At 38.1% G+C, this 27,014-nt stretch overlaps 1 protein-coding gene across 4 annotated transcripts in view; it reads right to left on the bottom strand.

The window, feature by feature from the left end:
- RBMS1 (RNA binding motif single stranded interacting protein 1) overlaps positions 1 to 27,014 on the bottom strand; it is a 143,051-nt gene that overhangs the window by 35,493 nt on the left and 80,544 nt on the right. For all 4 annotated transcript variants that reach the window (XM_083865771.1, XM_083865772.1, XM_083865774.1 and 1 more), the window contains exons 3-4: positions 5,010 to 5,068; positions 1,997 to 2,088 (exon numbers count right to left, since the gene is read on the bottom strand). In XM_083865771.1, coding sequence (XP_083721897.1) covers positions 1,997 to 2,088; positions 5,010 to 5,068 — 151 coding nt within the window. The remainder of the gene's footprint in view (positions 1 to 1,996; positions 2,089 to 5,009; positions 5,069 to 27,014) is intronic.

Raw genomic sequence — 27,014 nt, 5'->3', positions numbered from 1 at the left:
CCCATGGCACAGGTGGTCACATGCAAAAGAATAGAATGCTCAACACACAAACACAAACTTTTATAGTGTCTTGCATGTGAAGGGTGTGATTTGCTAATCTTGCCAAAGCAACAGTGACTGGCCATTCCCAGTTTGGAGCATCTAAGTAGAGACAGGATTTTTCAGACAAAAGGAGAGCAGCATTGCCCAGGAAAAAAAAAAATCCAGTGGCTCAAAATAGACAAAAATCAAAGCACTCAAGCTCATGGTCACTAGTGACTGTTGTGGTACTGTTCATTGGGCTGGGTTTGGGATTGGTCTTTTTAGTAATTCAAACACTCTCTCTGTGTTAAGAAGCAGAACAAGTTTCACTGGAATGCAAACCTCATAGTTACAGGTTTCCCACAGGTCATCAAGTTTGACACAGGGTCAGAAAAATACCCAAAACTGTAGGATATTTCGGTGCATATTTTTTCATTAATGCTAACAAAAAAGAAACATTACTGATCTTGCAACTGTCAGAGAAAATGAGTCAGAAATATATACTATAAAAAAGATTAAGTAACTATTCATTAGGTTACTATAGTTAATTATTAGAGCTTCTCCATCTACTCAAGAAAACAATTAAATCAGACATCAAAGTTTATTAGGAAAATGAATTTATATGACTTCGAAATCTTTTTGCAGCTCCTATCTAGATATATTCATAAGATGTCAGACAGAAGTTTGAAAAATCTGGGGTATATTTAAACTGATCATCTAAAACCTCAGGATTAAATAAATGACCTTTATTAAGCATAGGTAAAACCTTATAAAATGAAAAAAAACCCAAGTATTTTTCAGTAAGCATGTATGTTTGTGTCATGGCTGTAATGAAACACGCATTAAGTATGAAACATATGGTTTCCATTTTGTTGCCCTGGAATCCATCCAAAGACATTTATGTTGTTAGCTTAACTGTTCTCTTCAGCTGAGAAGCTGTGGAAAATATCTCATCTGAAAAAAATCTGTACCAAGTGGATAACTATAAAAGATTTGCTAGATTTTTAGCAGACTACTTTAATATAAAAGCCTCTGAATTACTAGATTTTAGTTTTCTTAATTAGTATATAATTTTCAAACTAAAAATAAATTTGCTTTAAGAGGTACCAGAATTATATCAACAGATTATACTGGCAATATTTTCTTGAGTTAACAAATTTGTAGAGGTGTTTATGGCTGTCTTTTGGAACCAGGCCATCTGACCCAACAAGAATTCATGACGGTATCATTACTAAAGCATCATCTCCTCAATTTCATAAAAGAGTACTGAAGATCCTCTGAAGATCACATTTGGCTAATAAACTGGTTCAGAGGCAAGGTTCATTAAAAATCAGAGAAAAAGAAGATAGCTCTCATTCTGTTATTTTTTAGTAATTTTTGGATTTGCCTTGATGCAAAAGTAAGTCAGCCAAGGGCTTGCTAAGAATTTCAAGACATCTATCATGAATGCTCAGGTTCAAATTTTACTTATATTAGCAGAAAATATACTAGAAGGGCTGAAACAAAGTTTGAAGGTTAAATTTTGCCATGGTATACTCAAAAATTAATCCCTAAATCACAAGGCTTCTAACCTCAGTAACAAACAGACAATCTTTGAAACCTTTCATAACTTTGTGCTGTAAACCAATTCATTAAGCCTGCTGTAGGTGGGCTTAATCATCATTTAGAAATGATTGCTAAACTTTTGTTCGATGAAGCCAATGGAAAAGACTATTATGAATAAATTGATAAATGCAACAAGATCAGTTTGGAGACTTTACAATATCATGCTTCTTTCTTTAATTAGTTGAGATTATTTAGGATACGGCAGTCAAAAGTCTCCATTTTATTACCTTAGTAATCACGTGGCTTGAGGAGTGTGGTCTCTGTTAAGGGCCCTACAGCTGGGAACTTCACACTGCCCTTGTTGTACCACTGTACAAGCTTGCTCACCTTCACAACCCATTGCAAGAATTAGCTGGTTATTTTAACTCACCTTTGCCATCTGTGCTTGGACTCCACTGGCCTTTAAAGCAGAAACTGCCTTCTGAGCAGCTGCTGGGCTGTCAAAGTCAACAAAACCATAGCCTGAAAGAAAAAACAACATTTTATTAACGAGACAGCAACCAGCTTACAAACAAACATTTCACAGGTGAAAGTCATGCTACTGGCATGTTTATTTAATACAATTTTCTTGTTGATGAAGAGGGACAATTTAAACTCAAGTTCTTCATGCAGTGTCCCCCTGCCTCCAGAAAAACCTAGCAAAGTTCTTGAACCTTGAACATGTGGGGAACTGCCCTCGTGGAAAAAATTCATTTCCATGCCCACTCATTATCAGAATTCTGGCCAAACTGCTAACAAGCAGTATAGTGCTTTGCTTTGTGTTATCTGCTATGTAACTTCTTACAGCAGATTATTTCAGAGATCACCAAATAAAGCATTATCTGTTAATTTTTCTGAAGTAAATTCTTATTATAGTTCGTTTAAATGACAAGTCAGTCTGTAAGTTACTTTTCGTTTATTCAAAATTGGGAGAGGAATTTAGTTTAAAAGATACATATCTACCCAAATTTTGGTAAATTACTTATCTCACTGCATATACATAAGAGACAGTTAAATTTAAAAGTGAGTGAAAGCCCAGCTTCAGTGAAAGCAAATGGTTTTTCCCATTATTGAAAGAATGTCCTAAAAAGAACTGTCTATTGAAAGAAGTGTCCTAAAAGCATTTTCTGTGCCATATAATGCAATCTTTAAATATAAAAATAAATATTTTTATATTTAAATAAAAAGCCAATTGAAACACCAATTGAAACAAATTCCATATATATTTGCAATAACTTATTTTCTTATTCTGAACAAGAACACGTAACTAAGGGATTCCAGGATGTCCAAATAGCAATATAACTTGGCGTTAACAGACACGGACCTTACAGGCTGGGACTTTTAATCCAGACTGGGAATTGGAGGCTCAAGGCTCACCAAGAGGCAGTCAGAGTTTGGAAACTACTTCTACTAGATGTTATTGCAAACCTTATCATGCATTTTTCAATCCCCCTCTTTTCCAGCAGTGAACTGCCCTAGTATTAATAAAATCATTTTCCAAAGTTAAAGTTGGGGTAAAAGAAAACAAACCAAAAAATCAACAATGAAATAACCTCTGGAGGAGTAGAAAATGGAAATATTTCTTCAAAATATATTACTATCCTCTTACAATATATCTATATGGAGAAAAGGTATATTAATGGTATAATAATAATAAATATTTATATATATAATAAATAATAAATTTATAGTATAGAATATTATAATGTTAGAACAAGCTTTAAAGCTCTTAACTCAGGAAAAACAACTCATGCAGCTTTGTACATCAGTGCAAGCTTATTTATGCTGCCAAGAACCCGAAGAAAGCAGCATATTGTTTTGTGTAACACGTGGTGGTGTGGATTGTTAAATCCTGACATGAAACAAAGTGAATTAGTTCACATCAAGTTTGTGCTGCCAAGGCAAGACTAACTTCCCATACCCCAAACTAGCTCTCCATACCCATGGCAGCCTGGGTTATCACCAACACACTGCAGGGTGTAATACAAAGTTACATACTGACACCAAGCATGCCATCAAAGCTGGCTTTGCCACCTTCCAGATGATATACAAACTCAATTGCTCGTTGTTCCAGTTAGTTTAAACCCCATGGTGTGTTTTTTGGCAAAAGCCAGAGATGCTGTCAATCTTTTGGTTAAATTCCAGTTAGATATTTGCATTCTGCTTACTTATGTTCCCATTGCAATTTCAGTGACACGTAGTGAGCTTCCCTGGAGCCTTTACCTTGCAGTGTATTGTCACAACAGGCTGTTAGCTACCGCTTCTCATCAGTGGGATTTAAATTCTGTACTGAAAAAGTCATCTTAAATCTCTTAAAGAATTAATGAGAATTTCTGTATCTCTGAAAGGACTACTGAACACCTCAGGAACTGACAAAATAGACAGACTAAATCAGTTAAGTGCAATCATAGGCATTAACGAATTAAAATAATTGAAAAGGGCATCTCCTCTTTCCTATTCACAATGTCATCTGCATACAAGCTAGGAAAAAAATTTCTGGAAATTTTGGTTTCTGAACTGTCAGTGCCTCTTTAATTTGCTTAAGATTGGGAGATGAGAAGCTGTAACCCTGCACTGCTTCCAAGCTCTGCACAAAAGCTTTGTCTTAATTAATGATGAACTCTCCTGCCTATCAGCTTTCTGCTCATTCATGGGCATTATATGCTTATTAACACTGCTCAATCAGGTGACTTAATATTTCACTTTGCTTAGAAATTATCCTCTTAATTGTAAAAATTAAAGTCTGAAATCTGGTATTTCAGAGTCTGCTACCACACCTTCTCCCACCACAAACATGCTGGGATCCGAATCGCTGCAAGTGCAGTAAGTGATGAAAAATCTGTAAACTGATGTATCCAGCTTATCTAGAGGAGTTCTAATTTTTTTTCCAGCTGCAATTACTTCATTGAAAATAAACCCTCTCTTTTCTCCCAATACGTTCAATAGAACATAACAAAACACAATTAGAGTACTGGAACATGTAATTAAGTGCTGCTTCAAGCTACATTAATCAATGGAGCTTATTCCCACAATGTATAATTTTTTAAGATTCTTAGTATAGTTGAATGGTCATCTGCAAGCTTCCCTAGTTTCTCCAGGCAAAAGCTGGTTTTAACTCCATTTTTGTTTTTAAAACAGAGGCGAGCTGCCAGCCAGCCTTGTGCGTGTCAGCTTCGCTCTGGTGTGGCTGTGCCGCCGACACCGGCTGTCTGCCAGCTCCACTGCAGGCAAATGCACTGAATACACCAACCATCAGCAAGAAAAAATTTCATTTAGGGACAAGAATGGGGGAAAAAAAACCCAAACCAACAAAGCTAAAAAGCACTTAAAATACAACATTAATGTATTTTATAGATTCAATTACGACTTTCAGGAGAACGCAGTATAAAGGAAAATATACATACCTTTGCATTTGTTTGTAGTCTTGTCCAAAATAGCCTTCGTGGATACAATTTTCCCATACCTAAAATGTATTATACATGTGTAAGGAAAATGAGAAAAGAACATCCTATTATAACAGACACACAAACCACTTTACTTCATATCCTAGTACCCTTTCCGCAAAATAAAACAATATATAGACTATATAATTATGGAATGCAAACTCATACATAAATGGGATTGGCAAAAATAGATCAACAATTTCAAGCACAATCTTGTTCTACTTGTCCTAAATTCTCAGTGGCACCACAGAATCAAAAACAAGCCAGAAATCAGTGTTTTATAGAAAAGAATTCCATGCAGTTATAATCCCGGTATGCATAACACACCATGTTACAGATATAAGCTGGGACTCTCTCAGTATATAGACCAGTTAAAACAGACTAATTGTCTAGTCAGTGCTAGGCTTGCTGGCTAGCACAGTATGGAAAGGCAAAAAAAAAAAAAAAGAGAGAGAAAAACCCAGCAAAACCCCAAGTGACAAACACAAAAATATTACATCTGATTTAATATTATTCTGTTCTGGAATGTGACAAGTGCAAGACTTACTAAAGCTGATCAACAAAGATGGCAAAAATTTCTGTACATTTCTGTAAATATAAGCAATTTCAACTAAAACAAAAACATCGTTCAGGAAAGTTTCGATTGCTGGTTTCTCAGCTTCTCAGTACCTGGCAAGCCCAGTCTGCTGTGCAGCCCAAAGGTGAACACACAGAGATCTCAACTAAGCTCGGGAAACAGCTGGACAGCAATCCCAGCTATGAGAAAAATGGCTGCTTCTGAAGCACTTCTCAAAGTTCATCAGAATTAGGTATTTTTGGTCATTTTTAGAGTAGAATTTGTTCCTGCTTGCAATTTCCCTTGGAATAAAAATCCCACTTTCAATTTAAAAACAACAATTCTCTTGGCCTGCATCAACAGTGGGACTGGAAATGGGCACAGGTTTCCCAAGCTCCTTCCCACATCCTCCTCTGATTGCTTGTCAACTACACTTGTTAGGGTGCCCTGAGCACAGAAGAAAAAAGACGATGCAAAAGGAGTTTGCTTTCACTTGAGGATGTAATGCAACTTATTACACTAACAGGTGTATCTATGCACCGTGTGCTAAGAGGCTTTTTATCATGGTACAAGAACCCAAAATAAATGGAGAATTATGAGAAATGTTATTAGTATACAAAAGGGGAATTTTGGAAAAATGAACTTTCACCATCTTACCTGCCAAACAGAACTTCAACAGAGTGAGTATGATTTCAGAAAATACTATGTAAAAAGACAATTAATTCCATTTCTGCAGTAGCTGTATTAGTCCTTAAAATTCTTCAAAATATATTAGAAGCCTAATAAATCAAGCTTAATTTGTTATGAGTACTCAATTAACTGTTGACTTGCAAAGTGATAGTTATTCAAAGGCAAAGCCTACTTACAGAGTACTTTCCCCACAAAGAGCATTTAAATACAACTTTCAGTGTAGTTGTCACTCTTTGTGACCAGTTTCAAGACCCTGCTGTTATGCAAGTTATTGGATGGCTTCAAATAGTTGCATGGGAGTGAACCCCGGACACAAGCCACGAGCTGGTGGCTTCCTTCTTTTATCTGAGATCGTGAGCATCTACACTAATATAAAATAGAACTATCCATCTATAGCCTAAAAACATACAAGCATCAATGAAAATCAGTGCATACCTAAATTTACCATTTTAGAAGCTAAATTTACCATTTAGAAGCAATAGAAACTGTGCATAATAGTTGGAGCAGGTACTTCCTTATTTGTATCACTTATTTTTTAAGTATGTCATTCCATTCAGAAAGCTTTATAGTCCCCAAGTGAAAACTTCTCATGTTTTCTCCAGAATTTTTCTGAGTGCAGAGTAAATGCACATGCTGTAAATGAGAGAGGCAAACTGCTCAGGGCACTTGCACCCAGCATGACATTTGACAGCCAGTATTCTCCATATCCTATCAGCCTCCCTAAAGCTTCTTAAAGTGAAGAGCTACATAGCCTTTTGTGGGAAAAAAATCCCTGAAGGATGATCTCGTCTCTGCCACTGTGTCAGTTCTTGAAAGTGCAGAAAGTGTTGAAGAACTGGGTGTTTATGTGAACACACTGACCCGGCCAGCCTTGGACGGCTCCAGCCCATGGTGCTAATGCTCACCAGCCCATGAACGGGTCTCTGCACATCTGTTCTTTACAGAAACTTCGTGGACCACCTTCCACTGTGCAAAAATGGCTTAGTGATTTATTGCACTGTCCTAGATAGCATGGCTCCTGCAAAGAACCAGCCATCATGGAAGGCTGCCAAGAAATTTCAGCAGTGTGAGTCTAGGAACAAACTGGGAACCAGTATAACAATAGCAGCTATCGCCAGGATTTCTGCTACGATTTTCCCTCCCATGTGTGAGTTGTTCTCCACTCATGCCATGAGGCACAGAAAAGTCATCTACCCGCCCTGAGCCTGCCCAGCAGGATGCACCCCCTCCTTGTTTCCAGTACGTGGTCTGATACAGGGGAATTACTCCTTGCAGTTTCTCCCAAGTGCTTCCTTCAAATTATAACCATTGTGAAAACTTTTCTTCCCCTTGAATTCTACAGTCTGCTTTTAACACAAGCTCCTGTCTTCAACTGCTCATTTATTGGGTGCAACTGCAATCAAGACCTGCAGAAATCAATGAGCTATAAAGCACACCAGTCATGATGCAAACTGGTATGTATTGCCTACTTACAGAAGGATTATAGCAAGCAAGAGAAAATTTTTATTCCAAAGATGTTAGGTCTTGCCTGAAGATCCTAACTCTCAAAGCCTATATACATCTAGTTGTCTAAGGCACTTGCTGGGGGGTTTTTCCTGCTTCACAGTTTTACTGCATGGTGAGATTTTGTACCTACAGCAGAGCACTGTTCCCATAGCTGGCAGAATCACTTCTATGGCGATTGCTCATTCCCTCTCAGTTGAAACAGTTTTTTTAAAACATGCCTTCTTTTAATTAAGTACCAGTCTTAAGAAATAACTGCTAATCTGGCTGGTGACAAGCAACTAGGTATTTCTTATTAAGTGGGTTATTTTTCTCCCTAAAATAACATCAAACTCATGTTCAGCAGCAATAGAGAATGTTTTTTTTTTCTTTTTTCTTTTGAGTGCTGTTAACATATTCTTCAGTCTGAATTATGTTTGGAGATGGAAAGATGCTTTCAGCTTTGCATCTCTTTTCTATACAGCACTTCTACCAATATCTCACACATTGAGAAAGAGAGGGCTTGAGTAAGAGGCAGGTAAATAATTGCCAGGGTGCACTGGGTATGGATTAACAGGGGTGCACTCAGTAACTGCCTGTGACCCACTGTACAAGATACAGCTGAGGTACAGAACACCAACACAAACATCTGTCTGGGATAGAAGACAAAGAAGAAACATGTTCAAAGCCAAGCTAGGAAGAAATGCAGTACAGCTGCTAACAGGACAATGTTTACTACTGCTCATTACATACTCATAGCACAGAAATTAAAAAATACCCCTCACCTGCTCATGCTGGCCCACAATCTACTACCAGGCCATAAGAATGTCAAACAATGCACCATACCTTTGTCTTAGATGCTTTTGAAGTGGAACACTTGAAGCGAAACACCACCACTTTTTTTTTTTTAATCATTTTGTTCAGCAACATTGACAAAACCAGTGCAAACAATCATCCTGACAGATTCACTGCAAACAGCTAGAGATACATTTGACATTTAAAACATCTCTGAAGCCTAATTTTGGCAATCTCCACAGTGTTGAAAGAAAAGGGTCCTTAGAAAATCAAGTACATGAATCAACCTGAACCACTATTTATTCTTCTGTCTTTGTACATCTGGCAATATAATGAACATACGTGGAAATGTGAGAGTGAAAAGACACCATCCTGAGTATGACAAAGAATAGGGAATGAAGTAGCTTGAAGTCTCTGCCCCAAGTGCAGTTTTGAGTGTTGAAAAAACTTATCTGTGTGTGCATTAGGGGAGGTACAGCAAGAGCAGACAGCAAGAGGCTTGATAAGGTTTGTCTGGAATGAATTGTTCAAATCTTAGTCCACACCATAATGTAATACACCTCATACTACCAAGCTTACAGTACTTGCCTTTGCAGTACTTTCAACCTATCATCCAGCTTTTGCTGTGAAGGATTTCTCTACCACAAGATGTTGACTTGGATAAAAATACGCCAGAAGGATCTCTGCTACCATGGAAAGTCATTGCCCTTATGCTGCTTAGGTCCTCCATCCTGAACTGTCCAGAACTTTGTGTTGAAGACAAACAGTGATCTCCCTTTGCCTGAGTCCAGTCCAGCTGTAAAAAGAACATTCCTAGAGATCCTGCTGTTACAGTTTGCATTACTGTAGTGCTGTCAAAACTCCTCTGATACGCAGGAACAATGCTGCATATCTTCTGTGTTTGTTTTTACATCTTAGCATCTTATCACTGCCCTTCATGGAATGCTCTTATTTTTAAGATCCAGAATCATGTGGTAAAACCAGACATGGATTTTGTAACTTGTAAGTAGCTCCAAGTACATGAATTCGCTTTAAGGTGGAATTGTGAAAGGAAAGAGAATCTGGCTGAAGACAAAATATTCTGATAAGGAGCCAATACTCTCACCAGGTGACTCAAAGACTGAAGAGAGCACAACAAAAGGCAGATCCAGCAAGTAATACCACACAGGAGAGCAGATCAATTAATCCTAAAATATAATACAGCTGCTGAATAGATCCACATCAAAATATATTGTAATTTTTACTAGGGTAAGTAACTAAATGAAAATACATAAAGTAAATACTTGAAAAACAATTGATATATATTAATTGTAACACTAAAAAGAAATAGCAGGTAAGCCTGCTTAGGCTGTACATTAGCTTTAAAAATAAGAGACAACAACAAAAACAAACAAAAAAATTTCTTATTCAAGATGGCCTTATTCACCACACACCATGGTCAGTGGGTACCTTGCATGTACTCTAAATGCAGCAAATTCTTGCTTGAAAGGAAGTCACGTTGTCTTTCAGTATGACCTCAAATCAATGCACACAACAAACGGACTTCTGCAAATCACTGATGTGCAAATTTTAAGATCCTCACCTCCTCTAACACAGAGTATTCTGTTTTGAACACTATGACTCAAAACATTTCTATGCAACCGATGGTCTTACTAGCCAGGCCCACACCACCGTCTATCCTGCTTGTAGGGTGGGTGAAAGCCATCCACTCATCTCAGCTGAGAACTGATGAGGAAAAACTCTAACAGTCCATGGGAAGGCCTAATCTCTGCTGGAGTTCACAGTTCCTCTATAACACCTGGTGCAGAAGGAGCGAAGAAAATTCCCTGGGTCTGAGAAAAAGAGGGAGTTGTCAGCAAGAGCTGACTTGGTACAGCTCGCTCCTTTTCCTCACTGATCTTCCTGTGTTCAGGGCATTTCTAAGCCAACAGCACAGCCAAAGGAACATGATCAGCCCCATCAATCTTTTCTCCTGGATCCAAAACCCAAGCACAAAAAGTTTTATCTGGCTCCCACACCTCCGCCTCTCTGCTGCATTTTGAGAAAGTGGTGTACTGAACCTTAAGCTCTTGGTTACTTTTAAGCTTTGACAAACACAGGGAGCTTTTGTTTCTCTATGCATCAAATTTTCAATTTTCCACTAAGGAGAATTTTGGAAAAAAATTGTCAATACAACACTACCAGTCCTTGTGATAAACTACTGTGATCCCACTCTTTAGTTATGGGTAAGTGTTTCTTACAAAAACTTGATAAAGGAATTTATTCAATCCAGCAGAATACTGAGTTTAGAGAACAGAATCAAACCATATGGTTTCCATTTTTAAATTCCTCTTCACCACATCTATGCCCTCGTTCAGAAGGAAACATTGCTGAGAACATTTTGTCCATATTTTGTTTTCTGTTGTTGGAAGACACACTGTTCTTGAGAAACTCTTCAGAATACTCAGTTGCCTCAAGGCCATTATGCACCTAAAGGTTTTCTACCAGAACATAAGAAGTACCCACCAAAAACTGGACCAATCATTTTAAGTGCATAATTAAAAATTACATGAAAAGTTGCAGCTATATTTTTGTTTTCCAAGTTAATGGTTATGGATATTCTAGCTTAGTATGAGGTCTGTTTTGAAATTGTTATAGATTTGGCTAATTTATTTGGTTTAGTAAAGTCTCCTTTGGTAGTATCAGATATTCAAGCACTAGGTTAACCAATGCCACCAGATGTGCCCTGTTTCAGGCATTAAACCATATTTTTCACTAAAAACAGAACTTCTTGACTACCCAAATGAAAGTGTTATTTTCATGACATGGTGTTAAATGATCATGTGGTTTTGAGATAAAGCTAGTTCCTTCCTTCCTTACTGATTGTCCCTTCAACTCTCTGGTACTTCAGAAGAAAGATGGTATTTTCAAAATACCCAAATATCCAAGTAGTTTTCATTCTCATTTTATTATTATTTTATTTGGGAGATAAATAATACCTTCAAATAAATGAGTATTTATTATTATAAAAGCCAACTTCTGTTTTGTCTTTACAAAATTACAAAAAATACATTTTTTCTATTACTGTAAAGAATACTTTTGAGGTCTGTGTACTTAAAAAAAAAAAAAAAAAAAAAGGAGAAGGGGAAAGATCCCCCAGCTAAAAAAGCCAAAAATCCCTAGGCTCCTAGGAACCTCGCCTTTACTGACAAATCAATATTCTTATATACTGCTGTAAACTCCTCATTAAGATCAGCAAAGCTTTCTTCACAAGATGTCTATGTTTAAATCTTCTTTTAAATTTAATTTCTGTTTTCAGTAAGAATCAGTCTATGTCATCATCATTACCAATGCAATTACTAACATCTCCACAGTGCAAACTACTATTATTTTGGTACGAATAATTTTTTCTTCAGTCTCAGTAGGTTACAATTCCAGATTTCCCTGAGAAGTAATCAAAAGCAGCAAAACCAGATGCAAGCCCAGATATTGTCTCATCTCTTACAGTTGTCTGTCCTCACAGGAGCAGATGCTTTGCACAATGGACATACACAATTCAGTAAAGTGTGAACAAATGCCTTCTAAGTTTCTTGGACAATATTAATTTCAACAGATAAAAAGCAGTATTTTATGAATATGTATTTGGTTTGTAGTGTACAGGCTCTACATAAAAAAATGTAGATGCTCCTTAGAACTAAAAATAATCAGGATTTCAAAATCCTAATGGACAGTGGAGTGACACACACAAAAAGATTTTGGAAATTATTATTTTTCAGCTACCCAATTTGTTTTTCCCAAGAGTAGTTATTTCCTGGTTCAGACAAAGATAAGCTGTGGGGACAGGGAAGATATGTTTTTAGAATCAGGAAATGTTTGCTTCCTTCTGCTCTTGCTTGGTAGAGTTGTGAATAACCTCTATCCATTTCTTAGAAGCTGCCTGAAAGTCAAGGGGAAAGAGTACCATTAGCATCCTACATCCTATCTTTATCACATTTTCCAAAAGCTTTTCAATTAATATGATCCTTGTTGCACAACTAATTGATTATTTTAAAAGGAAGACCCACTGCACAACGCCCTTTTATTTAGTCCAGCTGAGGTAGACTTTGGGTTTTAATGTCTCTGGGCATTTTAAACATTTCAGAAATATTACAGCTGACACAAAAGCAGCTTTCCCAATGTGGTTTTCTAGTGTCTTAATGAACACACTTTCAATAGCTGCCTGCAGAGGTGTTTTCTCTGTCAATCTTAAATCAATAAAAATGTAAGGGCATGTTTATTTAGTTTTACTTTATAAGTTTAAGGATATTGCAATATGTGAAAAAGCAGTTACTCTTCAGTACTATGAAGACAGAGTCATGGGTGGAAAAAAAATTTAAAATAATCCGTTAAGTACGTACACACACATGCACACCCACTCCCGGCAAAAAGCTTTTGGAGTTGGAGGGGAAGGTTCTCATATTATGCCCTGTCAGGCATCAAGAAGAATTCTGCTGATGCTGCTTTGAGAAAAAACACAACTGCTGTAGAATCAATTTAGAAAGAGATTTTAAAATGTAAGTATAAAACTCTTTACATTAGGTTTTTGGGGGGCTTTTTTTGTCAATTTAAAAGAAAGAAAAAGGCAGATTCTGAGGATGAACCTGTAACTTCTATTCTAGGCTCTGACAAGTTTATCAGTATCTGCAGCCTCAGCTGCTCCACCAAGGATGTGAATTCAGATACTTGGCAGAGCTATGATTAATAATCACTCTCTCTTCAGGGAGAGATTTTTGTCAAAGCCCTCAATCTTGGCCTATCCTTGCTCAGCTGAAACATGATTTTTTACTACCAAACATATGGCACCTAATTTCCATTTAATCTTCCATAGGCTAAAAAGAGAATGCTGCTCAATGTTATGGTAGGGAGAGACAACAGCTCCAGACACTGAAAACGGAGAGGGCAATAGCAGCTAAAGTGGCAGAGTTGACCTCTTGCCCTGCACTAGAGATCAGCTTTCATATTTCATAGACACCTAAAAATTCTCATCAACCTAATGACTCTTATGAAAGCCAGAATTCGAACATGCTGGTCCTAAATTCGCTGACTGCATAGCTGTTTTAACTGCAGACACAAGATGTCACACGCTGTGAAGAAAAATGAAATTTCAAGCAACAAATTGTGAAAAATGATCCTGTTCTGTTCTTCTTGCCGTCTCTGCCCCTGCAGTAACCCAACCTGACTTCTGACAAGCTGAGGTGATTTTGCATAATCTCTGAACCATCTGCTAGGCTATCTGTCAGTTCAGTAGCCTTGTTACTTTACAGTTTATAGGTTAAGCAGGATAAATAACCTATCAGAATCACAAACAGATTTGCCTCTGACACACTTTGGAGTGCAAGTATTGTCTAAGTAATCATAGCTTGCTTACTCCTAAACGGAAAAAGAAGAAAATAATAATCAAAGTGATGCATTAAAACAAATGTCTGTTCTTTCAGAAAAGGAAATTGTTTATCATAATCTTTAGAGTTTATGAAATGAATAGTACAGCAAAACTCGAGTGAGTTTTCCTAACTAATTTTTGCCTACACTTTTAGGAGATTTTTCTCTTTACCCATTTAAAAACACACATATGAAGTATTTTTAAATGTGTAAACTACGCAGAGTTATGGTTTTCAAACATCTGTTTGCAGGAACACAATTCCTGGTCGACATTAAATGTGCTGTTTCCTGCCACAGATCTATTGAGTTTGTTAACCAATGAGAGTGAAAGACCACTCTGGTTTTCCTTATAAATTATGTGGCATTGTTCCTTTGAGAAAAATATTTAAATATGAAGTGATGTGTGCAAATTAGATAGGATGGTTTAGAAACTAATTTGCTACTATTCTGGTTCTAATATAGAATATTTTAATTTTTGTGAAGTACTCCTCCACTGAAATCATTACAGAAAGTTTTACCATAAGACAAGGAACTGAGGATCCTTTGTATGAAAATAGTTTGCAGTTATTCAGATAGTCACAAACAATAAATCTCAGAATTATCATAAATCAATTAACATGCATTAAGATGATCCAAACAGGAAGTTGCCAGTAAATGCAACAACATCAGAAAAATCAGGGAGTTTGCCTCTCAGTATCTGCCTTGCAAAGCAGGCTGCACTTCCTAATCTCTACTGTCCAGCATCCAGTTCAGCAGTTCTGACTTCACAAGAAGAAAAAAAACAAACAAGAAGGGGGTGGAGGGGGGCAGAAATTCAATTAAAATATACTTTAAATTCTTGGCTAACTTGCTTTTTAGTACTATCATCACTCTTACTTAAGAAAATACAGGATAATCTATGTTTTCTGCAGCAATTTGGATGTACAACTACTGACAAGGCTATTCAGGTGTATGGGAAGAGGTTACAGTTTACTACTGTTACAAGATGGAAGAACAAAACCATGTTATTTTAAGAAAGCAAATGGCCTCACACTGTTGTTTTCTTACTCTAGTTCTACAGAATGGACACAAAATACGTACTGAAAATATCTGCATTTTACACATTGAAAGCTTGAAACAGTATTATTTGCAAATAAATTATCATAGCTTCTGTGGCTCCCAAACAGAATATAAAAGATGTGAGAGCACATGGTTTCACATAGCCACAAAAGATACAGCTTTTTAAAAAATAGTAATTCATTTGCAAGCATAACAAGAAAGTACAAAAAAGGTTCAAATTATAAATCGGAAATGTTGTTTCTATAGTCTAGTGATTTCTTTTATTGTTTCCTTTACACTGAGAAACGATCACTACTCAGGACAATGATATGGAAAGATGAGAAATTAACCCAGATGAATGCTAATATGTATTTATAAGCCGAGCTTATGGCAGGTCTACAGACGTGCACGTATTGATTTACCACTGCTTGCTGTTTTAATCTGAAAGTATGGCAGCATTTCCACACTCAACCATAAATCTTGGCAAATTTCAGCTTCACTGATTTTGCAGAGCCTACACTAACAGCTTGAAAGAATAAAGCTATGAAGACATAACAGAGCAGCTCTTGTTATCCATAACTCTTTCCTCTTCCCTCTGTTAAACAGTAGAGATCAGCTTCGGAGCATAAATGAGTCTCTCTACCTGCAGATCTTTTATTTTTCAATTCCTCCTCCTCCATCCAAGGAAGCCAAATTCAGTCACCCTCAGCATATGATGCATTATCCATTATTTTGGCTACTCCTAAGCATATTTCTTTTTCTTGTGGGAGGGAACTAAGGAAAAGGGAAAATAAAATCATTTATCTACACTTCCCAATACTTTTTCTCTTGTTTAGTCAGAACAGTATAAATCAAAATTATTTAATCATCTGGCTACAGGCTTAGCTAGTGTGAGAATACCTCTTCTCTGGATAGATATGCAGACACCTATTAATACCACAAGCCTACGTACTTGCAGAAGATTACTCTTTAATTTATTCTTGCATATCAATTTCACTTCTGGTGAAGGTTTCTAACCAAGTCTTATACACTCAGTTTAAACAGATGATGTCTCAAGGAAGTCATCAGTCTAGAAAATCATGAGATTGAAGACTGTCATAAAAGGGCACTTTCAACCTCATCCCATTTCCCAAGCCCTGACCCATCTGCCAACTCTGAACTACAAAAAACTGTTTCACATATTGTGAAAATTAAAGATATAAAAAAATACATACTTCTATATGTCCATGCATCATAATGCTTTTTCTTACATTGAAGATGTTTTGTTGTTGGTATAATGCCTAGCATTGATAACTTTTTCAAAATACATCAACGTATTTTGTATGTTTTCCTCCTGGTTATGTAATGTTAAGACAACTCAAAAGTCAATGGGATTTCCAAGAATTGGCCTGCTGGGTTAAAGTACACTATACATAAAGATAACTGTTTGTCCTTACCTCTATCTTGCACTAATTTAACACCTCATCTCAGAAAGTGTTGACTACCTCTCTTCCATCTGGAAGGCAGGAGAGGAAAAATCCCAATACATTCAAATAACTTCCAGTTTCTCTGAACTGCATTTTGCAATGGTTCTGTTAAAAAACACTCATAGTAACATCCTGCTTTCAATAGCTATTCTATACTGGAATTAACACCTTGTAACAAAGACACTACAGTAAATAACATATGAACTCCTTTAATTTCTGGTAAATTAATGCCAATTTTCTTAGAACAGAGCTAAATGGACAAATTACTCAAAATCATTGCTAAGCCTTCCTGATGTTTTGTCTCCTTAATAGCACAGCATGTAGACTTTATCTATATTTGAATCTGCTTCTGTAGTCTCAAGTCCCAGCTGTGCTGAATAGCAAATATCTCCATTTCAATAGGGAAGATGGTTGTACTAAAGTAGTTCTCTCCAGGGGTCAATATACTTCAGAAGGGCATTTAAGTGGGTGTATGTTATTGAGCAGAAACATCAGCTCACATATTATTGATTGTAACTGCATGGCTCTGTTGAAAAGATGCCTGCAGTAGTATTAAGTGCTGAGACAGGGATAGAGAAGTGTTATGCGTTAAAAAAAAATACTATCCATCTGTTGCCAAATTTTAGATAGATGAGCAATCACAAGCTGTAACACAAAATCTAAAGCACAACCTCTGTGGCTGATGCGTCACGGTCATATTCAGTGACACTTCCTCAGTTTCACACTGCTTAGATGGTCTTTTGAATTCTGACTGAAACAAGCAGGAGGCAGTTTGATTTCTGCAGTTTTGCAAAGAGTAGGTAACAGATACATACATGGAAATCTGCTTTTGGTAGCTTAAATATACCCTTTTCTTTAAAAACGGCATTAACCTGCTCTGATCCCATCACCGCAGCAGCCCAGGACAACTGAAGCCCTCTGGAAGCACTGCACACCAGCCCGTGAGCCCTGAGCTGCAGCCAGAGCTGCAGTCACACACCCTGGGCACCACCAGACTGTCCTGCAGAACACACAGAGCTGCCTGAAACTCACGTGATCCCCAAACCCTCATCTCCAGTGACTTTTGCATAATGACTATATCAAATACCATTATGGAGGGTAAGTCCAGCATCTCAGACTGCCCTTCTGGCAGTGTGCCCAAGGAAGAACTTGGATCCCTGGGCTCCACAGTGAAGTACACAGATGATAGAAGTTAATCCTGGCCTAGCAGGGAAAACTCATCCCAAAAGTGTTTGTGCAAAATGGGAAGTCATCTGGGCTCAGAGAAAATTAGGATCCTCCAGTCGGCTGTGTCAACTGCAAACCTGGATGGAAACCACCTTAAGCAGAATAAGATATATAGTCAAACTTTCTTAAAAGAAGCATCTGTGGGAGTTTCATAAACCCAGAACATCAGCAGCCACAGAAGGGACTACTCAAAAAACATTCTTACACAGAGTCAAGAAGAATCAATCAAACACTGCATGACTGCAAAGTTGACAGGAAAGCCCAAAGTCAGCAAAAACAATCCTGTATCACCACCTTTCTTGAACAGATTCAACATCATATGCCAGCAAGGAAGCTTCTATGACATGATCACAGTGTTTCTGGGCTTTACAGACCTATTCGTTTCAGAGAGCCTGAGAGGACGGTTTATTTGCCTGCAAGAGGGCAGCAGAATAAGCTTTTCTCTTAGAAGTGATAAAGTACTACAGGAAAGAAGCCATAACTTCTGAGGATGATTCTCCATGCCTACACTTCAGGTTTTAAAATAGTTAGTTTTCTAATTTTTCCAATCAATTTAATTAAACAAGATGCTTAAAACAATTCAAATAGAAACCTTAAAATACTTTATATGAACACCACTCAGAGGCAGGGAAATGTAATAGATACAATTATCACATAGGGGAGGACTGATAATGCAAAGAGGCAATAGCTATATGCAGTGTCAGAGAGCCACCCCCAGTAAAGAGTTAAATAGTATCTAGGTCACTCTAAAGTCTTTCCTGCACACCCTCAGCTCACTGCATATCGGAAATGCTGTGTGGGAAGGCCAGGGAACTAAACTCACAGACCAAGTATGACTCAGACTGCAGTAATTTAATGACACTTTTATTCCCTTAAATTATATTTGGGATTAAAAGAATCCACACCCTTAACATGAAACCAAATCACAATGAAAGGCAGAAACCACAAATTAACAGATCTTAGTGTTAACAAAAGGTATCTAGAAACAAATTAATTATTAATGGCAAGGACCGAAACCTCTCCTATAACATGCTATATGGTCAGAACAGCAGAGGGTGAAGAATTTGAACCCCAGTCAGATGTTCTGAAAGCCTAGTAAGGATGATCTCAGCAACAGGAATGTCAGAGAACTGCCTGCCAAAAAAATAAAGGAGAACTGTCATAGCCAAATGGTGACCTCTACCACTAGGGGAAAGCAACTTGAGAGAAACAACTTCACATTTCTTCCACCAGTGAAAAAGCTAAACTCAAGATATTTTGTCAAATATCTTTGGCACAAGCATGAACAGAAGTATTGGATCCTGAAGAAGGCAGAACATCAGTGACCCAGATCCAAATACAAATCCAGCAAATTTTTTCAGGAAAAATTAAATTTTTGCAAATTCTCTCTCCCTGAAAAAAACAGAAGTTTGGAAAATACACTAATGAGCAGAAGAAAACACAGCCCTCAGAAATACTCTCTCCTGACTACAATACAGAATTCTGAAAATTTACTCTTTCCTTTGCACTTTAAGCCGCCTCCCCATCTCTCACTTGTGGAAAGGACAAAACAAGGCACAGTAACTACCACAACATGATGAGCAAATCTAAGATGCCCTAAAGGCACTCAGATGTCTTCTATCACAACAACTTGAAATTCTTCATAGAGAGAAACAAAAATTAATTTCCCCTTTTTCATGGCAAAAAATTAACTAATTTTGTTGTGGTGATATAAGCAGCAGTGGATGCCCTTTTCAGAAGAGTTTCTATTAATATGCTACTATACCATTATAAAGAATTGAGCATCTGGCTTTACGGCTATATATTTAGACGTATTCTGCTCTGTTTCTAATTAAACTATATATTTTTAAATCCTGTGAGATAAAGAAACTAACAATGTTCCCAAAACCTGAATCTACCACTAGGACACTTGTTCAGTAACCAGTTACCTTTAAAAGTCAAGTTTTGCTACTGTTCACCTTTCAGCTACATCCAGACCAGCGAGCCTGTGCTCCTCAGATTATCACCTCGACCTCAGTTCAAGCGTTAGATGGGAAACAGTTCCTCAGTGGCAGTCAGAGATGTTCTTTCTTCCTGGGAGTGCCACTCTTTTCAAAACATTTAATGACATTTGTGAAACTGCATATTTCAGAGTGAGTGTCCTAGACTTCAAAGAGAATTAACAAAAATATAGTTAATTCAAAAATAAATAAAATGGGTGGAAAAAACCTTCAGAATTTCCCATGGAAGACAGCAATATGCAATTCACTTAGGAAGAAGAGAGGACTAGGACAGATTCTTGTGTATTTTTAATATGTTGTAATTCTGAATATTTGGAAGATGTTCAAAAGGAATTGATCCTAATTTACATTTTAAAAGTACATTCATGCTGAGGCCTTTTATGATGATGGACTCTTCAGCAGCAGTCCTGGCTTAATAGTCTTTCACTGCTAGTACTGTACTTCTGTTCTGAAATGTGGAAGCCCTGTAAGCTGTTACAGAGAAAGAGGAACAGAGAGCAAGAGTTTCCCTCTCATTATTTGAGATCTTCAAAATGTAGCACACAGACTTTTGGCAACGAATAAAAAAGCCATAGCAATAAAACTAAGACAAAGCCTTCCATACGATAAAGAACATGTAGCTTCAAGTATGGGAAATGTAAGAGTTTGAACAGAGGATCTCAGGGGAGGAGGGGGAGGAAAGGCAAATGATTTACAAACAGTCCTTTCCAGATCAACAATACCACGAACAAACAGCAATGAGGGAAAGGAAATGCAGGCTGTTCCATCAGCTCGGCTGGATACCCCACCATGCTGATACCCTCAGGTCTTGAAGGGAAGAAGTCTCTCTTCTCTCTGCCAAACGTCTTCTCCAGAACTCAGCCAAGGCATTCAGGCTTAACACGGGAGAGATTTCTGCCTGGGGTACTGCACAGCTACGGGTTGAAAAGAAGAAGAAACCACAATGCCAAAAGAAGCAGACATCGCGGAGTTCATCTGGCACTCTGCACGTACTGAGCTGAGAGCACAGCCCTCAGTACCAGATAAACCCTCAGGGCACAGCACGGAGCAGGGAGAGGATTCTAACCCCAGTGCTGCCAAGGGGAGCGCTGTGTCCGGGTGCTCCGGGCTCTCCAGGATCAGACCTCTGTGAGCACACTGCACGCAAACAGCTCCAGTCAAGCTTGCCATGGTCTCTGGGGCATGGGGGAGCATTTCTGTTTGTGAGCACAGCAGTCCCTTGGGCTTTGATATACACACTAAATGAAATTATATACTGAGCTATAAAACTGTGCTTGTCTCTGGGCTCCAAAAGCTCTTCAGCTACCCTTTCAGCACAGTCCTTGAAACCAGAAGTGAGCAGTTTGGCTCTCTTTCAGGTCTTTATATTTTTTTCTAACATTAAAGGTTTGCAAATAAAAGATTTGAGGGTTTTCATGTATCTGTACTACCTTGTATGAAGCTCTTCTTACAATTTTAGATCTTTTATTAACATAACACTTATTTCACTATTGCATTCATTCAGATGTTAAAGTCCTTATTAATGCAACAGAATAATTGTTGATACTTTGAGAAGACTTGTGAAAGCTTATTAGAGACTACACATAAGCCAAAAAGCAGCACTAGGATTAGAAATATTAATAATGTGTAAGACCTAAGTCCACAGTGTTCTCCTAGGAAAGAATACTGATTCAGACTCTCTCTTCTAAAGATAACATTTAAAATCACACAAGTGTACAGAATATGGAAAACAAGCATTTAAAAAGAACACACATTTTAGGCTAACATATTTCAGTTAAGATGGCCAAAATTATCAGTTAATTAAATGCAATTATTTATAACCCAAAGTGAAGTTACACACATTTTGGTGGATAATCTTCCTCTTTTGATAAAATAAGTAAGGGAAAAAATGGAAATATAAGGGGCAGGATAGGAGTACAAATCAGAACATATTTCTTCCACTGCAATTGAGTCTGTAAATGATTAACTCAACTCACACAGATTATTTCAAGTAGAATATTTGTACTAGTAACAGTGTCAAAACAGACCCCAAATCAAAGTCTTCTCTTTTTGAATTTTCATTGGTATTTTTTTGCTCTATGTCTATGTATCATAACATTATCAACATTCAAACTAAAATTTGACTTTTTTTCCCAGGTACAGCACACCTATCTACAAAGATCAGACATTTAAATGACAAAATGCTAATTCTTCTCTCAGTAACCCTTTAATGATTTAATTTTCTACAGTTGGTCTGAGGCTTGAGTAAGGCAACTGCTCAAACTGAACTGAGGCAGCTGACATTTCCAGAATGTTAAAACAGGGTAAAATTTTAGGAGTTGTGGAGAAAAAAATGAGGATCAAGGCTTAACATTCTGTGGAGGTTTTTTTTAAGATAAACACTGTTTTTTCTATTTCCTCAGTTACATGTTTCATTGGAGGTATCAGGATCTGAATTAAATTACTTAATTAAATTAAACTAGTTTACCTATATTTGCTCCTGGTTTCATTCTGCAGGTTAGATATGAGTATTTATTATGTGGGTTGCAAAGCATTTAGGGCTGTTCTTTGCCAACCCTAAGTGTAGCTCGGCAATAACGTGGGTAAAAAAACATTAAAAAGTTATCAAAAAAATGAATGGCACTATAACTTGTCAGCATCAGATGGCTCGTTTTTTAATTTCAAGAAGTAAGCATTACAGAAATCAGAGCCAAGCAGAATGAACCTTTACCAAACAAAGTCAAGGCTTCACAAGATTTCTACAAGTTATGTGAAACCACATGAAATATTCGACATTGGATATAAGAATCTGCTTGCAAATACTGATCCTGATTTCTACACTGAATGGTTTCCTGAAGAAAAGGACAAGCTTGATGAAGCACGCTGAGGTCAAAACCGACTTGGGCTCTAAGCTGAGGCAATTCTGGACTGGTTTCCGACTGAGACACCTGCCTAAGAGGTCTCTGACAGAAGGGGCAGTTTTTGGCATCATAGAACCCACTAAAAAGCCTAATTAGTACTTGTTAAAAAGTTAGATTTAAACTATCCCCCTCAAAATGTTCCTGAATTACTGGTTATTCCAATGAATAACTGCTGCTCTCACTTCCCATCTGCGTCAGGTCCCTGCCATCGGAGAGCTGGGGACTGGGACCCTGATCAAAGGCATTCCAACAGCTGCCACTGGACTTTGCTTTCCTGCAGCTTTGTGCTTGCATCTCCGTACAAGAAATACTCGGCCCTGCGCTACCAAATCAGCTTTTTGTTTTCCACTAAGAGATCTTCAATGGTGGTAACTTTTACCAAATCTGTTTTCCTAGTGCTTCTTTTACAAGCAGCTGCGGCTGAAACATTCCTTCCACTCTCTTCTCCTCCCTCGCCCCCACTTCCTCAAGGAAATTCCATGGGATCACCATTCCTCTGGCCCCACGCTGCAACAAAACTCTCATCTCCCAGGGGACAGGGAGCTTGTGCAATCACTGGATCTCCACATCTGCAAGCACAGGGCAAACACAGAGTTCCTTCGTGTGTCTGTATTTGGATTAGCTGTTTTTTAAACAATGTGCTGAGGGGAACTGCTTTTAAGTCCAGCTAAATGAAATACTTTGAAAAGCCACAATCTCTGCTTAATATAAAATGGAAAAAGAAAATTAAAACTGTATTTGTTTTAAATTTGAGGCATGTCAAGAGACTATCTGCATCTGGAGGATAGGACAACTTTTTTACTTTTCTCTCAACTACAATTTCCCTGACACTTCACGACATGACTGCTGAAATCAGTTGCTAAACAATAAAGGAAATGACCATTTAAACGAAACATCACATCTCCAGGCCAATGGCAGTTCCCATGGTATCACAAGCAAATGTCTTGCTACTTGTTGTGGAAATCAAGCCCTGACAAAAAGGAGCATTTCAGCCTCCAAATCAGGCCTACATCTCTCTGGTGCATCTGGCAAAAGGAACATACAATAATGAATTCTATTTCTTTTCAGCTGTAGAATGGGATACATATTTTTGACAGCAACCTCTCAGGAGATGACCAGCTCAGACAGAAGCCAGCAGAGCTGGTTTACACACCGCAGTGGCAGGCCACTCCTCCTCTGACAGTTTGTCTGGTTGAGAAATGGGTGCATCAGCTGGGCAGAACACAGTTGAGATTAGTTAAATCTGGTCCCAGGGTTCCTGTGGATGTTTCTCTATGGTTTTTCATACCACTGCACAGACAACAGCACTGGCACAATCAATGAATACAACCAGGGAGCACACCTTCACCACCCTTTGGGGTACGTTTGCTCTGAAGAGCAAAACTGAGTGAAAAGTGCAGCAAGGAAAATCTACTCCAGCTAGTACAAACCCCAAAGCATGCCACAGTCCTTGAACAGGGAATAAAGGAAAAACATGATGATGGTATTATACAACAAAGGTGAACAGTACAAATCACATACTGCTCAATCACCAAGGAATCTACCTCCTTCTAGAACCAAATATTATTCTGTAAACCTGGTGCTATTTACTCAGACATACATGCAATAATACTATTTTTAAAAATGCACACATAATTCTGAGAAAAAGAAATTTGCAGAGGGCTTCTTTCTACCCTAAAAAAGTAACAACAATAGATAGGCTCCTTCTACAATATAATCAGTATTAATTTGTTCTGAAAGGGAACAGTTTCAGAGACACTGATGTATCACATTTAATTATATGACATGAAATCATATTCCACATAATTATGAATGGAATCCTTCACTGCAGCCAGCAAACCATGAAAAAAAATTCAAGAAAAACAGAGAATAAAGGAAAAAGGAATAAAGATAAAATACTTTGGAAAGAATTGGAGAAGTTAGCTTTGAAAGCTTCCATTCCACTTTCACTTGGCCACACCATTTATCTAAAGGGGTTGTGTTCATGTGCTGTAAGTATTTCTAAGCAGCAATGACTTGCCCAGACCACTCTCCCAAGGAGTTAAATGCAAGAGACGTTTAGATTATTTTCTGAAGTCCAGCCTTTTTATTCTATTGAGGTATGCTAAGTGAAATTAACAAATTTCTTTATCTTAAGTGACCACATTGGTGCCAGCTCCCTGCTACAGTAAATGTCTGAGCTCCTGTTCACCTCTTTTTAGTCCTAAGTACGTTTGAAGGAGATGAGAAATGGCAATGTGGGAGAGGTCACAATTACGGAGCAAAGAACAGGGAGACATGAATATGTTAATGGATGTCACATGACAATGAAAACACATCCCTAAGAACAGGGAATTGAAACAACTTTCAAGTGATCTTGCCTCAAAACAAGGAAACATTGGAGTATATAACTGTTTTGGAAACCATGCTGTATATCACCTCTGGGTCGTATGTTTCAAGAAAACCATTAGCCTGACAGTTGTTTTAGCTATGCCTGTGTTCACCATGCTGAATACTTAGCAAGGAACCTTTAAATTACTCAACAAGACAGGTCATTTCAGAATGCACATATGCAAAGGCAGCCACTGGAAGGTCCTGTTTCTTTGTACAGACCATCCTGGCACAGAACAATGGCCTGCTGTGGTAATTCTACATTTTGTTACCTTAAAGCAGCTGCTTTCCTGAATGTAACCCCATTAAAAACCCACAATATGACCCTACAGTGATAACTTAAGGGGAAAGGCCAACTAAATGAAAGTGCCCAGAGGAAAAAACTAATTCAAAAGTATCATATAGACCACAAACAGCTTGGCACCAGCAGCACAGTGTGAGAAAACAGCCTGGAAAGGAGAATACCAAAGGGTGGGCTGACCGGATGATTTACGCTGAACTCAAGAGAGCAGACTTGGGTTAAGCCTCAAAGCTTGAAATCTCACCCAGGGACTGGGTGAGATAGGAGGATGAAGGGCCTGCTGCATCATCCTCATTTAATGATGTAAATGTCACAAAAGGAGGTCTCTGAAGAAACAGCATTACACAGTCATAATGCTGCTGTGCAGGCCAGCAAGTAAATCATAAGCAAGACAGTGGAAAGTACAGGGCTTTGGAACCATGTGGCTTCAGCATAAAGGTCATCCTCAGCAGAGCACAGTGCTTAGTGAGAGTCTGGAAAGCACCTAGAAAACATGTCAAAGCAAGTTACAAACTCCTGACTGAATCTGCTAAGACCCAATCACGTAAGTCCCTAATCAGATAAGCAGGCTCAACGATTTCAGTGAATAACTGGAATGGATTTAAACTTGCATCCTCAGATCCAGATATTCAGTAAGTTAAAAGAAATTACTAAGAGTCACCAAATAAGAAAGTATAGTTAAAGCCTAAGTAATATATTCAACAGAAGAACTGAAGAAAGCATATCAATATTGATATTCACACCAGGAGAAGGGAGTACAATTAGACATGGCTGAAGTAACCATTGCTTCAGCAACCCTGTCAAACCAGCTCTTCATGGCAGAGGCTTGCTCAGTGCAGCAGATCTCATGCAATGGCACTCTATGGTTGTGAAAAGAAACCACACAGCAGAGTCAGGCAGCTTCCTGCAGGCTTTCCCAAACCTCACTGGCTCCTGTCCTCTGCTCCTGTCCTATTTAGCTGATTGCTCCTGTCCAGCCTCCCACGGAAAAGACAGGATCTGTGGGCCACTGCATTGACTGCTTTGCCTACTCCCACATACCTGATGGGAAGCTCTTATGGCCAGGACTGACTCACATCATGTCCCCCTGACACTCCTCTGGTTCTGGGCTGACTGTTAGGACATCCTCGTGACAAACAATACCTACTTTAGTCCTCCCCACACTTCTGCCGCTGGCACAACTGATATGAAGAAATTTGTTTCCTCAATGCAGAACTGGAGTAGCAGGCTCAAGTTTGAATGAACTATTCAGAAACATGGCAGTTTCATTTCCCACACAAAAGCCGGTAATAAGCTCTGACAAACAGCCATGCTCCCAAACCCTCACAACAAAAACATGTGCTCTTTTCAACTAGGAAAAGAGGAAAAAAGCTTCACCTAACAGAAAAACAGAAAGGACCAATCAGTTGAAGGTGGAGACAGATTTGTAGACACATATACTGGCAAATTGTGCTTTTGCCAGGAAAATACTTTTCCACAAAGCTGGTGAATGTTTGTTCACTGCGTTTGTAAATACTGCACAGCTGTGCTCCAACAGGAGAGTAAGCCCAACACTTCCATAATTGCTAAGGGGTTTTTCTAGCGATTCACCAAAAATAATTAAACAAAGTAAAAACATGGCCAAAATTAGCACTGCTGTCATGACAAGAACTAATGAAAATCCTGACTAAATCGAATAAGTCACAGTATAACAATCTCTCACAGAAGAATTCTGTAGATTATTTGAGCTTGTATTCTGAGAGAT

The sequence above is a fragment of the Zosterops lateralis genome (assembly GCF_965231275.1).
Source record: "Zosterops lateralis genome assembly, chromosome: 7".
Lineage (NCBI taxonomy): Eukaryota > Metazoa > Chordata > Aves > Passeriformes > Zosteropidae > Zosterops > Zosterops lateralis.
The sequence above is the reverse complement of the archived record's forward strand: the minus strand, read 5'-3'. Positions and strand labels throughout refer to the sequence as shown.